Raw genomic sequence first — 15275 nt, 5'->3', positions numbered from 1 at the left:
CCTCCTCCCGGCCCCGCCCCCGCGCGAGCCGTTCACAGGCGCTGTCCCGCCCCCGCCCAGAGCGGAGCCCGGCTACCTGCCAGGGACCAAGATGAAGAAGCGGATGAAGCGAGCAGTGAACTCGCGTCCCCGGCGCTCATCTTCCCCCAGCCCGCTCCCCTGCGCGTCGCACCCTCCGCCGGGACTGAGCCTCGCCCTGCGCTCAGCGCCCGCGTCGCTGTAGCCTCCCGCATGTCCCCTTCCCTACTCCGCGTCCCGCCTCCTCCCCCCCGGTGCAACGTCCTGGGCAACCCCCCCAGCCCAGGGCCTTGACTTGTTGGCACAAAATGTTGAGGAGTTTGCTTCTGAGCCTGAAGTCCTGGATTATGACTTATTAGGACTCCTAGCTTGCTCAGCTGAATCACGGAGGCCTATAACCGCATGTTTTAGATGCCAGGCGCATGGCTGGATCTAAGATTTTTGGAAAGGGGTGCGGGTGCAAATGGTGTGGTACATCCTCCCGTACAATGCAACACTACGTGCATTTTTCTTCAGTTAAAGGAAAACCTAAAAAGTTTTACTAATACATGAAAGGGGCTTGAATGATAGTTTAAGATCAAAGCAAAAACAAATATAACTATTATAACGTGCACTAAATTGCCAGATTTTATATAAAGTTAAAAAAAACAAACAAACACACAACACAACAAAATGTGTGGTCTCATTAGTCCTGTATAATAGTTAAATGTTCAGATTCATAAAACAAAATCTAGGCTTCCAATACTTCATCGTCAGTCATTTCTATACCCGAGTTAGTATTACTACACCCAAGTTAAGATTGTTAGCTAGAACTAAAAGCAGCCTACAGGGTTGTGAAATAGAAGAGCCTCGTTACCAGAAATGTCTAACAGCAGTATCACAGAAGAAAGGATAGGTTTTGAACAGTAGAGGTCAAGACTGTTGAAAAGGAAAGAGATTGGTTAACACCTGTGGATTAGAGAGAGAAATTAACAGGAATTGGGAAGGTGACAATGAGTCACCTCAAAGTCAGTTAATTCATGAGGTCAATTAACTCTCTCAGAACTGCCTGAATAGAAATGTGAGCATCCCTCCCAGGCAGCTGGTTTTAAAGTTTGGATGGAGCAGGAATCAAACAGGGTGGTGATGGTACCCCTCCTGGAGCCACCCTTGTCAGGGACCCTGGTTCTACCGCTTCTGGGATGTATCATGGGACTCTCATACTCTTACACTGGGCCTAGGCTACAATCTTGGGGCATTTAGAGATGTGATGGGGGGAGGTACTTAATTAGAGCAAGTCCAAGAGACTCTTTAATTAAAGTGCCTGAAGTGTTACATGTATCAGCATCCCCATGCTGAAAAATGATGGCAGGGTGCTTTAACTAAAGCTCCTGGAACAAGCTTTAAAGCACCCCCACCACCATTTTTCAGTATGGGGATGCTGATGCATGCAATGCTGGAGTCTGCTAGAACATGGTAATTACCACACTCCAGCAAACTCAATTAATCAAGTCTTCTCTAATGCATTGCAACTACAGTGCATTGGAGCAGGCTCTCTGCATGTGTATAGGCATGAGTACTGACTGACTTTACACAGCAAGTCTGACTAGATTTGGTATCTGAAGGTCTTCCCTTTGGGAACTTGTAAGAAATGGATTACAGTGACCAAAAACAGCTCTCTTACAAAAAAGCGTGTTATTTATTTAACCATAAGAACAATATATAATATGTTTTCTATGTTCTTTATTCTCAGATGCAATGTAAGGAGCTTTCCCATAACTGCTTCATAAGCTTTCCCCATAATGGTATTGGATTCTCTTTCATTTTAATTGGTTTTAAAACAAAGGTCTAGAAGAACATTAATCTATTTTACCAAAATCCCTAAGCAGACCTATTTGACTACCAACCCCCTAATCTACTGAGGTCTAGTTATCAGTTTATTCACCTGTACATTCTCTCCCACTGTTCTTATGGCTGGTCTTTAAATCTAGCAAAGAAGTTGTTTAATTTAACTTATTGAGTCTTCTGTGCCCTGTTGCACAAAACCAAACTGGTGAATTCAGCAGGAGGTCAGAAATGGATCTCCATATCATATTGCCCTTTACCATTACTCAACTACACTCTTTCCTATTAGAAACTGCATTAAAATGCTATACTTAACTCTTCTACATACAAGAGAAAAAAAGCTTGTAAAGTTAGGAGGAAAAAAAAAAAAACTCTTGTACCCAAAGGGTGTATCTACATGTGCAAAAAATGCAAAGTAATGAATTCTAGACTGGTTTGAGCTGGATTAAGATACTCCCAGGTGCAGCATCTACACATGCATCCAGGACAGCAGCAATTTGAGCTGGGGTAGAGCAGGCCTGGGCTGGCAGGGGGCACAAAAGCTCCCAGGTGGCTGGAGCATGAGGGTGCTAAAAGTGCAGAGCTGTGTGGCTAGGCAGCAGGCAGGAGTCTGGTTTCCAGTTGGCTAAGTGCAATTTATGCCCACTGTCAGCATCTACACATGCATTTAATTGCAGTAAATTACCCCAGTGTAAAATATCACTGGCCCTGACAATACTATTTAACTGCAGTGTTAATTAGTTTACAGTGGCCTAAGACCATTGCACATGTAGACAGTGACACTTCACTTTGCAGCTAATTAGTCTACTTTGCAGTCAAGCACACATGAGAACATGGCCAAAGTGGACCACAGATGGAGCCTGGGTAACCTGTTAATTAGCCCATTAAGACCTTTGTGAGAACAAATGTTTTCAGGGATAGGGATTAAGAGAGAGGCTGAGACTGAAAACCCTGTAGCAGAAAAGTCTGGGACCTGTAGAAAAAAAAAAATCCAGAAAGGCAACTAACTCACTGAGGGTGGGGGAGAGGGAAATTCCTATATATCTGGGAAGAGAATCAGGAGTAGTTGTAATGGGAGGGGACTCAACAGGCCTTAGAAAAACTGGGGAAAAGGGAAGATAGGGTGTTGAGTGGAGGCAGGAGGATTAAGATCAGATAGGGTGCCCATGTTGCAGAACAGCGCCTAAATATAAAGAATTGCCTTCAGAACCTTAGTGCAGTTTGTACTTTTTAGCATTCTAATAGTCAACTCTAATTTGTGAGGGTTTCCCCGCCCCCGCCATGAGTCTCAAGCTGCTGTGGTTATTTTAACATTGTAGTTTTATTTCCTTTCATGATACAATCCTAAAATAACCCTAGAGATCAACAATTAAACAAACTTTTGCTTAGACAGGCTGAGAAGCAAAGCTTCTTTAACTGCGGAAGTTGCATTAATTTTTATTTTATTTAAAAAATTGAGTTGAATATAGCCTCAGGTAGTGTATTTATCCCTTCTTCCCACTGCCAATTGTTATAGATTTGCAGTTACATTTTCCAGTTTAAAATAATTTTTGTTGTGTAAACAACCCTACACAAACACAACGGAACACTGATTGTACATGAAGGGCTATCAAGTGCAAAATGAATATACAAGAAAAAAACAAAGGCATTTTCTCTCTAACTTTGATAGGTGTAACTTATTAACAAAAGTGGGATTTTAAAATCATTATGGTTTTCCTTTCATTTTCTCACTGAACCTGCACAGTCAGTGATCACATTTAATCCCACAGGATGTAATCCAAGTGGATCTGTTGTAGTCCATGGTCTGGTCTGGATCGGAAAACATACGCATCTCTGCCATATATTCTGTGAATATAATGCATAAGTTTACAGTAAATGCAACCCTGAGGTTTTGTTGCCAGGGAGTCATATCAGACTTCTACTAAAACCGGGTGAAGGGCTCAAAAAAATCAAAAGAAAGGAATTGCCATTTTGGTGCTATTCACTGTACATACGGCTCCCTTTATAAAAAAAGAAATGAAAGATGGAACACAAGATCTGGACCTAGACAGCTTCCTGGTGAATTAGTTTATCAGTCCAGCATTGGATTTATATATCATGCCCCAGGATCATCTTTAAGCTGGTGCTCTAAACTAGTTACTGAAGGTTCTAACTATGTAAATCTTGAACAAGTTTGGTCTGAGAACCGTATCTTTCTTTTTTACTATACATTACAAATACCACATCTTAAAAATCCTAAAGACACCAAATTCTCTCAGTAATTACACCTCAGGACAGAACAGCCCATTTTTAGAGCAGACCCCACTTCCAGGCTTAGATATTTACAAGTCAGAATAGCACATTGTAGGTCTTTTTGGCAAGGGATGATGGGTCAGGTTCATGTATATATGGAATGTAGGAAGGCAAGAAAGATATCAGAGTCCCAGCAAGGGGGGGGGAGAGGAAGTGTAGGAAGAGTAAATGAAATATAGAGGTGGATCTGAGCAAGGGGCTAAGGTACAAAAAAAGAAAAGAGAATAAGGTAGTGAATAAAAAACAGAAGGCAGGCAGGGGAAAGAGGTATTATAAAATTCAGAATGGGTTATACAAGAAAATTGTTAATAAAGGGCAGCAGGGATATAATGGAAAGATTTCAGGTGCAGATGGAAGTACAGCTTCCTGCTGTAACTCAGTGTTTCACAGGAAGCACTATGAATTGCAGTGATACCCCAGACCCAACAGACATTCACTTTTGGATCCCAGGGACTGGGGGAGTCAGCTGCAATTTGGAGTGGCTGCAAGTCTGCAGCACCTCTCCATCTCTAAACTAGCGCTCCCAACCCTGGCTCTGGCTTCAGAATGGGAGTTGGGAGGGAAGGGAGAGGAGGGAGTTTAGTCTGAGCTTTTTGGCCAGGGATAGAGGGTAGGGCAGGTGGATTGGATATGGGGGGGGAGGAAGCATTCAATCCACCCATCCCATCTGCCAGCACTGAAAAAACCTCAAACCAAACTCCCCCTGCTCCCTTCCATCCCAAAGACAAGAGCCCAGCCCAAGGCTGAGCTAGGTCAGCCGAGCCCTGCTCGCACAGACAGACATTAATAGAGGTGCTCCATTTTGGAGCGTCTTCATCAGAACTGTCTTGCATTCAGGGTTCCGTCTGGTGTGGGATGAGGCCCTTTAAAAGTGCTCTTGCACTTGTGTTTGTCATGGCTGTAGAGCACTTTTAGGGGCCAGATCAGATTACAATTGTCACTTCCATCTGTGTCTTCAGTGAAATAATAGGTGGAGAGGAACCAAAACAGAATAGGAAACTAGAGAGATGTAGTACTTGATCCACAGCACTAAATACTCTTATTTACTTCCCTGGACTGTGGGTCCAACCTCAGAATAAGAAGAATGTTATCAGCGAGAGAGCCAGACACAGGGCAAAGAGCCATAAAAGAGAAGAATGTAAAATGGAAAAAGACAATGGGAATTCAGGAGCTTAACCGTGTTTGGTTTAAAAATTGTTAGTGAAATAATTTGTGTGTGTATACAAGGCATGACTGTGACTGTAGGATTGGCAGGGAATCTATTCTTCTTAAAATATATAGAGAGGAGGATAAACAACCCCCCACCACAACTATTACCACCTTAAAACAACACTGACCCTATTTTGAATGTGACATGCATTGCTGTTTCCAAGCTCAGGGGTTTTTTTTAGATGCTTGGATCTTGGTGTTTTCGAAGCATAGCATTTGGCAAGATTTCCCATGGCTCTAAATAAATTGTGGGTAGCTCTCTCCTTGGAAGAGCTTAGATAAAACCAGAATCCAAAGTACAGGCATTTGTGCTTGGTATTTTGCAGTCTTCTGAGGCAGGTCTTCAACCCCATTATGTTTATCATTTTTCTACAGCATCCTCACTTCTGTTTGCATAGCTACTTGCCTCAAGTTGTGAGAGTTTCAAGGTATGATCCCTGCTGTTATTGCCATGTGGCTCATGAGACAATGTAAATACAAGAATGAGACAGGCAGGGGAGGTTTTATATATACATAAAAGAACAGCTTCTCAAATCATATTGAAATTTCTTTTCTTATGAGAAATATACTAGGGACAAGTCTTAGGTTTGATGTGTAAATCTCACTGATAGACTTTTCTGTACTGATCCCATCACCTTCACATTGTTATCTTTTTTAAAGACATTGACATCACCCTCCCCCCCCCTTAAAAATAAAATAAATAAATAAATCAGGCTCAGAGGAGGAAACCCTTTCAAATCCTAACAAAGAACAAAAGTCTGGCGTTAGAGCCAGGACTGGATTTTTTACCTGTTGATACAAACCACAACTACCAGATTACAAGATCCTTGCAAGTGAAACAACATAAGCAAAATTACTTTTAAAAGGCGACATGCACAAGGCAAATAAAGGGCTTGTGAGCCCCTGTGGTTCTCAGGGTCATGCTAAAGAAGGCCTATATTTTTAAATGTCCTTTTCCCATTCATTTTGGGACATTAGAAATTCAAGCTGTGTCCAAACTGGAAGATTTTATGGAAACTGGAGAACTAATGAACATGAAGTCCAAGATGTGGAAGCTGAGTTACTGAGAGAGGAAGAGATATTTAGTCAAACAGCATTAAACTCTGTTTGCAATTGTAAACACACAAACACACCCAAGTAACATTTAGAAAAAAAAATGAAGCCTTTGTTAAACAATCAGTGTACCTAGCTCTCCAATTAAGACAGGTGTTCATAGTACAACTGACTGGAGAAATCCAGAGTCAGGAAAACCAAGGAAGACCAGACTTGCAATTTCTGACATTTCCAGGGTAGAGTGGGGAAGTAGTGTGCGAGGGGAGGAATGGACATGTAGACCTGCCCTGTGTGTACTTCATGTGTGGTTTAATATGCAGTAGACTTTACTGTACAGTAAAAGTGTCGTAAAAAAGCCTGTCACATTACTCTAATGCACAGTAAAATAGTGGACTTGCATGTTTTTAAGTGATGCCTAATGCGCAGTAGACTAGTAGTGCAGCTTAATGTGCATTAATTTAGTACCCGATATTGGAGGTACTAAATTTAATGTGCACTGAAAAGACGCATTAATACTTGTGTAGATGTGCCTACAGAAACCCAATGAAGTATTTAAAAAAACCCCACCATCTTGGGTCACATTTAAAGCTTATAAAAAGAAAGTAATCTCATAGATACATACACAATGACTCCTATCAAAACATTCACTAGCATTCCTCAAAATATATTCTGGTTATCTTATAAAGCCAGAACATTTTGTACCAGAGACCCAAAGGAATGATGATGTGTGGGCAGGCCAAGATCACTGCTGCCATGCCTAACTTTTAGGTACCAAGCTCCTATGGTGGAACATTAAAAACTGATGAAGCACCCCAAGTTCCCTATATAGTACTGAGAAGAATTAGGTGCTTAGGAATAGGATTCACAACAGCCAACAAGCAGAGCAGGGATATGGCTAAGCTAACTGACAGGAAATCCTGAAGATAGAGGGATATGAAATTCTCTCTGTCCCCCAGATTTAGGCACCTATCTGCAGCTGATTTAGAATTGGGATCAATAGCTTGAAGTGCCCTTCTGGACTTTTGCTACAGACCACTTCAGTTGCATGTTAAATACCCAAGGACATGATTCTTGCATGTTGGCTTCTATTCCATCCAGGAGAGCAGCAGACTCTCCCTATGCCTAAAGAAGGGTATTTGTGCTCATCACAGGACAGGGTCCTCAAGGGTGGCCATGTTGTCTTAAGGCCACTCAGCCATGTCAATTTGGTCCACTGGGCACCCTCAGTTCTTGCCCACCACATATTTGATGGAAATATGAAAATAGGGAGGCTGTCTTTAAGTCCTCGGGGACACGGTTTGATGGACTCTCTACCCCCCCCCATGGGTTCCTGGGCCCCTTGCAAGTCCTGTTTCACAATATGCGTTTCAGGGGCACCCTAGCCTTATGGGCTCCAAACACCCCTTTACCACACCCCAAGCCTTCCAGATGGTACTGGCATTGTCTTGCTTAGGCCTCATTATAAATTCAGCCCCTCATCAGCGCTGGGATCTCCACAGCCCAGTCTCTGTGCCCCTCATCGGCACTGGGCTCTCCACAGCCCAAAACGCTCTCTGGTGCCAGGGTCTGTGCCCCCAAATGCCACACGCTCTCTGGTGCCAGGGTCCCCACACTGCAGTGGGCCCCCAATGAGGCCTCCTCCTTCTCCAAATAGCCTCACCCAAACCACTGATCTTATAAAACAGCAAAGAAAACATAAGCCCCTAGGCTCAAACATAATACAAGCTACATAAGATATGCTCATCCCCTTCACATTACCCAGAACAGAACTTAGTCAGGCATCTTGCCTTCACTTGCTCAAAGGCAGATCCTTCTCCCTTGGCCACCAGCAAAGAACAAATTCCTAGTCCCCTCCCTGGGGTTTATATGGGCCCAGGGCCCTGCCCCTTCCAGCCAGCTGACCAGTGCAGGTGCAGGCTAATTTCCTCATTAGCTAGCTGCCATGGCAACCTGCACTTGGGCTCCTGTCTGGCTCTTTGGACTCTCTCCAGGCAGTTACTGCTCTTCTAGGAGCAGGCACCTAAGTGCCCTGTGACAGTGCCCAAAAATTTGCAAAGAACATTTTCCCAACTATTTAGCTGGTCTAATAAAAGATACCACATTTATCCAAAGAACCTTGTCTGCCTAAGGACACGCCTATACTGTGGCAGTGGCAATATGCTGCAACTGCACCATTCCTGAGTGTGTCTCACACCCCTATGCCTGGGTGAATGTTTCACACTGGGAAATATGCCAGTGAAGCTGCTCAAGGTTGCCCCAAGCAGTCTTCATGGTATATTTCTACTTTTGCAGCATATATGTAAATGCAGGTGGGCAGTGTATGCTCAGGATGGCCTGGTCAGGTCTTCCAATGCTGTGGTTTGTGTTTCAAGTCCACCTGGTATAAATTGCCATAGTTCCATTTGGCTCCAGGAGAGCTAAATGTATTTACATCACTAAGATCCAGACTGTAAGAGAACAGCACTATCAAGAAAAAACCTTCATGGATAAACATAGGGCAAGTATACTGGCTTCTGATATACTACTAAAGAATGAAATACTAACATTTAGACTACAGTATATTTTTCTTCCAGACTACCGAGTAGCTGCGTAAACCCTAGTAGCATTGGGTTCCCAGGTGTCATTGCAATATTTTCTACTATTTTGGGTTGTGTGGGTTCTCTGCAAAACACTAATGCTCACAGAAAATAGTCATGAACCGTGGGAATTACTTCATGTCAGTACAAAACCATAATGCAGACCAGAGTTTCTTAAAACAAGGTCCAGACCCATGCTACAAACTAACTTAAAAGGCTTACCGATCTTTTCACAAAACCAAAGCTATCTTTTGAGATAATGATGAAACAATAAAGTAGGTGAATTTTATATGGTTTGGAGGCTTTGTGTATATTTTACAAAGCTCTGATAATCTCTCTCACTTCCACCATGCAAGAAAAAATGGGATTCTGGTAAGGATACAGGACTAGGAGTCAGGAGACCTGGATTATACCTTGACTCTGGTATATGCTCTTTGTAAGACTATACATAAAGTCAATCAATCATCCTTTGCTTCAAAATTCTTATCAATATCTCCTAATTCATGGGACAGAGGGTTTGAGGCTTTGTTTATTTATCAGATTATCTGGTGGAAGGTGCTGAAGAAGTACAAATTAATACCTTCTTTATTGTGGGGAAGAACATTTCTTGCTGCCATAGATGGACCAATTTTCCCTGTTTAACAGCAATGTGCACGATTAGATCACAGAGTCAAATCTGTTTTAGGAAATGACTAATTTTAAATGTCCTGCGAATTTCCAGAAACTGTAATTTTATCATATGATTTTAGCTTGAATTGTCATGTTTTTATGAATAAGAGCTAAAAAATAGTATAGATTTCCCTAGCAACATAACTGGGTACTAAATAATAGGGCTAGTAGCTGGGCATTACAACCTATGCTATAATTATTCTAGTGCGAGTCATAACTTCCTTTTCCTATCAGTTTTGTTCCATTTTCAGATTAAATGGAAAACTTTTGGCTAGATAATGTTCAACTAGAGATATCATTAGACTAGGAAGAATTCTGCATCTAGACTGTCAGAGCTTTACAAATAGAAGGTTTCAATATAATTTGCCTTCTTGAGAACTGCTGGGGCTGGTAGTTGATCGTATGCTTATTTATGCTCTGTCAGCTACACTGGATGCATTTAGTTTACTAAATATATATCAAGGCCATAAGCCATAAAATAGTACAGTCATCCTAACTGAGGGATGGTCAGTTGCCTCAGTTTCTGTCAAACCACTTGAAGATGTGAGGCAGTGTCTGTGACTGTCTAATGCAGGTCTGTTGAAAGAAAAGACTCAGAAAACAAAAGAAGCTGCTTTGGAGCTGTGGCAGCAGGTGTTAACCCCCCCAGCCCCCTCGGTGACCTTGCATATGAAATGAATTATAACATTATAACATATAACTATGCATATGACATGAATTATAATGCCTTAAAGACTTACTGAAGTCTTTAAAGACTTGCTAAAGGCTAAAGGCCCTGGGAGGTTCATGCATGGAGAAGTTTTGCAGATTGCTTGCTTGCTGCTGGGGGTGGGTAGGGTTGTTTAGTCTTTTTTTCCTTACAAGAAATGCTGGATGCACCATATCCTAGCTAGCAGTTAACAATCATTCAACCTCCCTCCCTCCAATAACAGTCCACCCTGCAACTCTTCGCAACTCTTTCCAGTAATGCCAAAACTCCATAACACTCCCCCCCCAGCAAGCACAGCATCCTCATGCTGAGGCGACACGGTCTCTGAAAAACAACCCAACTATCCACCCACCCCAAATAAAACATGACACATATATAGAGCAAAAATAAAGCACTTAACTAAAAACGCTGCAGCTTAACAATAACTATATACAACTTAGCAATATAAAATATATACAAAATGTAAAAAAAATTTAAAAATCTGAAGCTATTTCACTCTCTTCGCCTCTTCACTATCTTCTTTCATTACTGGGCTGGTTGTCACCCACTGTGAGTTCTGCCCGTGAAAGTTTTCTGCAAGGAGGGGGAAAAAGGAAGAAGGGGACGGGGGTTTGGTGCACAGTCAAAAAAATGGACTTTTGCCCCTCCACCCCCTCCAACCACACACACAATGCTGGTGGGACATACTACCTAAATATCACCTGGGATGCTCCTTATCTTGCGTGTCAGGTCTGGCAGGCAGCATCCTGCCCCTGGACTTTTGGTTGTGGTTCTGAAATGGAATGTGATGAAGTTCAGAAGGTTTGCAATACTGAAGGAAGTCATGTAATGACCCACTCCAAAGTTTCAAACTACTTGCAAAAAACTTACCATTATGGTGATGTTGCAGCTGTCATCGGGAGCTATGTCCACTGCAGTGGCAGCACATGACGTGGGGTGCGGGGGTTGCAGGTGGAGGCTACATGGGGGGACAGGACAGGAGGGTACATGGGCAGTGGGGAGGACATATGCTATAAGTGGCAGGGGGGTGGATGAATTAAGAGGGGGTAGAAAATTAAGGCATTATTGGCCTCCCTCATTTTAAAATAATAATTGGTCTGAGTGGACCCATCCCGACCTAAACTGTGTGCTGCAAGGGAGGAGTGAGGAGTGAAGAGTGAAGGAGGGTAAAAAAGAACACACAGCAGCATCTACTGGCTAAAGGCTGGAACACAGTGCCCCCTCGTGGTGGAGAGGATTCATTAGAAGTCTTTGGAGTCTCTGGCTGTTTGCACGAACAAATCCACAGCTGGAACGGTGTAACTGGAGAGCACCGCAAATTAACGCATCTCCGACTAGTATTAGTTTAAGGCGCTAAATGGACTTTAGAGTGACAGAAAATCCTAGGTCGTGCAAACACAAATGTAGTTGCATCAACGTAAATGGGAAATATCGTTTTGTCTACATATGCCTTACAACTAGGGCCTGATCCAGTCTACAAGTTTATAGATGCTTGCAGTAGCCTGTTTACATTTATCATCATGATAATATCAGTGCTCACCAAGGTTTCTTGAATGCTGCCTGACTGCTCTTAGAAAGGGGTGTAGCTTGTAGAAACAAAAGAATGATGGGGTGAAACAAGAAAAGTGGCTAGAATCATTAGTTTCACACTAAATCCTAGAATGCCATTGCCTTTTGTTACACACACACACACACACACACACACACAGAGCCAGGGGGAAAAAACAACACAAAAAATGTAGCATGGCAGTGGAACAAAGCACTAGGGATATGTGACCAGAATAACAGATTCAATAAAACAAAGCAGAAGTCCTTAATCTGCCATCAAATCCAGCTTCTGGGTTCCTATTCCCTAAGGCAGTCTGTGTGGTAGGGCTAAAAGAGTCATAAACATCAGCATACCAACATTCCCAAAAATTCTGTTTCATCATAAGTTCATCAAAACGAGATGTTACTGAGGAACTTTTCAGCTTCACCAAGTCAGCATCTCCCAATTAACATGTGTTTCACTGGAAAATTACTAAATTACTTTAATCAGCATCTCCTACAGACAGACCTTAAGTCAGAAAGATGGTAAGAGATTTGGGAGGTTGAGGAAGAAATAATTTCTGTGGGCAGTTCTCAGTACTGCTTGCTATAGGGTTTAGTACATGTTCCTCTAGTTAACTCATACTGGCCACTGTTGGTAGCAGGAAACAGGAAATACAGCACTGATCTGATATGATGATTCAAAAGATACCAGAAATAAGAAAGTCTCATCAGCTTATCTATAATATTTACCTGATTAGTTAGGCCAGTCTATACTAGGCAACATAGCTATTGCTGATAACAACTGCCAGGAGTAAATTGCCCTGAACCGGTACTGAAACTGTTTAAGTAGCAGTACAGGCTGGTGCGCCAAACCTTTTAAATGTACAACTGCAGACATTTTAAAATAGGGTTTAGTTGTTTTGGTTTTGGCAATAAAGCCTTTACTCAACTCCAAGACAAGTTTTTTCCCCCCATTCAACATGGGGGGAAAAAGCCCCTTGTCTTAGATTTGAGTACAGGTTTCCCTCACCAACCATGGTTTTGCCAACCGCGGTTTTGTGTATCCACAGTTAATATTCTGAATACCATTTTGGCTACAATGATATACAGTTTTGAGTAACCACAGTTTTCCATGCCCGTGCATCAGCTTGCCAAGCCCCTGGCCCTGCCTGTAACTCTCCTTCCCCTGCTGCCACACAGCCCCTGCTTCCCCAGCCAGAGCTGGCCCCCAGCCCTGCTGGAGGTGTGCGCAGTGGTGGGGAGCTGCCCTATACACCATGACAGGGAACAAAAGGCCTCCCTTCTGCCCTCCTTCCCTCCCCCATGACCCAGCATGGCAGGGAGCAGAGAAGCCACGTGGGGATCTCCTTGCCTGCCACTGCTCACCCCACGCTGCCCTGGTGATGTACCTCCTGTGCCTGCTGCTGGTTTGAGGGGCACAGCCCTGCATCACTGCCCTCAGTGCAGCCCCGCATGCAGGAGGCGTATCACCTGGGTAATGTGGGGTGAGCAGCGGCAGGCGAAGAGATCCCTGCATGGCTTCTCTGCTCCCTGCTGCTCTGGGTTGTGGGGAAGGGAAGCAGGCAGCAGACCCCACCACCCAGCCCTGCCAGGGCCCCATCTGTGGGCTGCTGACCGGCCAATCGGTTGCCACTGGAGGTAGGTACAAAATACCGCCATTCAGATGGGTGGGGGGAGGCAAGTGCTGCTGTGTGCTGTGCAGGGCAAGCCGGCACATCCCACCCCTCACCTTTCCTTCTCCCTCCCCCTCCCCCAGGGAAGAGGCAAATGTGCTGGAGCACCCTGGGTGCACTCTGTCCTTGCCTGCTGATGTGTATCCCCTATAACCTGTCTAAGTAACCCTAGGGGTACGCCTATGCCTTGTTGACTACCCCATGTACTAAAAATAAGTAAAAATGATTTTTATACACTATACCGTGAAGTATTCAAGTCCCTAACACCATTTTCCCCATAAGCCTTTAGTTTTACCAACCATGGTTTTGCCAACCACAGGAACTTTCTGGAACCTAACCCCCGCTATTGGTGAGAGAAACTTGTACAAGCAGGATGGGGAGTGGAGCACTGGTCCTGGTTCCAGCTCCAAGCCATAACCAAATCTCCTTCTGCCACTGCTCCCCACACCTTTGTTCCCTACCACCATTGCCCCACCACCATTTCCTCCCCACCCTCACTGCTACTTCCACTTATCTTCCAGTCACAGCTCTGGCTCTGGCTCCATTCTGGGGCAGGGAGCACAGAGCATGTGCTGCCTCCAGCTCCAGCCTAGCCAGTCAAGGTACAGACAGAAGTGCAGCTTCCTGTTGTAACTCATGGTGCTTTGCAGGGAGTGTCATGAGTTACAGCGATCTCCTGGACCCAACAGAGGTTTGCTGTTGGGTCCTGGGGGTTGGGGGATTGAGCTGCAGTTTAGAGTGGCTACAAGTCTCTCTTCCCTAGCCCTGCCCCTACCCCCCAGCCCTGGTGGGGGGCTCCAATCCACCCACCCACCTTCCACTACTGGTTTGGCAACCCCCAGAACGAGCTCCCTCCATTCCCTTCTCCTCCCCCACATTCTGAAAACAGTGCTGGAAGCTGAAAGTGCTCTGCTTTGGAGTGCCTTCATCTGAACCTTCATGTAGAGGGTAGAGTGCTTTCAGTGGCTGATAGTGCAATAAAATTTCACTTCTGTCAGTGCTCACAGAGCCTGGGCTGAGGCCAGAGATGCTGCTGCCACAACAGTTGTATCATGGCTGGGCTAGGGCTGGAGCCAGCATGTGCTGTATTTCCTGCTCTGGTCCAGAGTGGGACCATAGCCAGAGCCATTGCTGTAACAAGAAGGTAAAAGGAGATGGTAGGGGAGCTGGCAGCAGGAGGGAGGAAATGCAAGGGGCAGGCATGAGGGAGAGGCAAGGGGGAGGACAGGGTGCCAGGGGTGCACACACCACACAGAGAGACAGGTATTAGGGGGCACAAGTACAGAGGGCAGGTGGAAGAGGAGGAAAGTGGCAGAGAGCACAGGCACTAGAGGGCAGGCAGGGGGACAACTGGCAAGGAGCAACATGCTGGGGGTGTAGGCACTGTGGCAGGCAGCAGAGGGGCAGTGTGGGGAGTAAGTTGCAGGAGAGCACTGCAGGGTGGGGAGGTGTGGGCAGGTAGGCACCAAGGATCAGGCATAGGGCAGTTAGGCAGCCATGGGACAAGTTGCAGGGGGAACAGGTGCCAAGGGGTAGGAGTCAGGCCACTTGGTTCCCCTGCTGCCTATTTCCCTGCTGTTGATGCCGGACCATAGCAGTAAGGGAGGGATGAATTTAAAACAACCCTCCAATAATTACATTCTAGACACGGAAAACAATCATAAGTTTATATGTTTTTCATGTCTAGAATATAATTATGGG

General features: G+C 44.5%; 1 protein-coding gene and 1 long non-coding RNA gene across 4 annotated transcripts in view; both read right to left on the bottom strand.

Annotated features, from left to right (window-relative positions):
* BCAR3 (breast cancer anti-estrogen resistance 3) overlaps positions 1-15275 on the bottom strand; it is a 130568-nt gene that overhangs the window by 91822 nt on the left and 23471 nt on the right. Inside the window, exon 1 of one of the 3 annotated variants that reach the window (XM_019531089.1) lies at positions 77-180. The exons of the other annotated variants lie outside the window; for them this stretch is intronic. Coding sequence (XP_019386634.1) covers positions 77-140 — 64 coding nt within the window. The 5' untranslated portion in view covers positions 141-180. Of the gene's footprint in view, positions 1-76; positions 181-15275 lie in introns of those variants that run through there. 3 annotated transcript variants of the gene reach the window in all.
* LOC109307282 lies at positions 10727-12803 on the bottom strand. The gene is made up of 2 exons (XR_002100222.1): positions 11052-12803; positions 10727-10923 (listed from the first exon to the last, which is right to left on the bottom strand). It is a non-coding gene; the product is annotated as an uncharacterized LOC109307282 (long non-coding RNA).

Source organism: Crocodylus porosus, unplaced genomic scaffold (genome assembly GCF_001723895.1).
Source record: "Crocodylus porosus isolate Cpor-Errol unplaced genomic scaffold, CroPor_comp1, whole genome shotgun sequence".
Lineage (NCBI taxonomy): Eukaryota > Metazoa > Chordata > Crocodylia > Crocodylidae > Crocodylus > Crocodylus porosus.
Note: the sequence above shows the minus strand (reverse complement) of the source record. Positions and strands in the feature narration are given on the sequence as shown.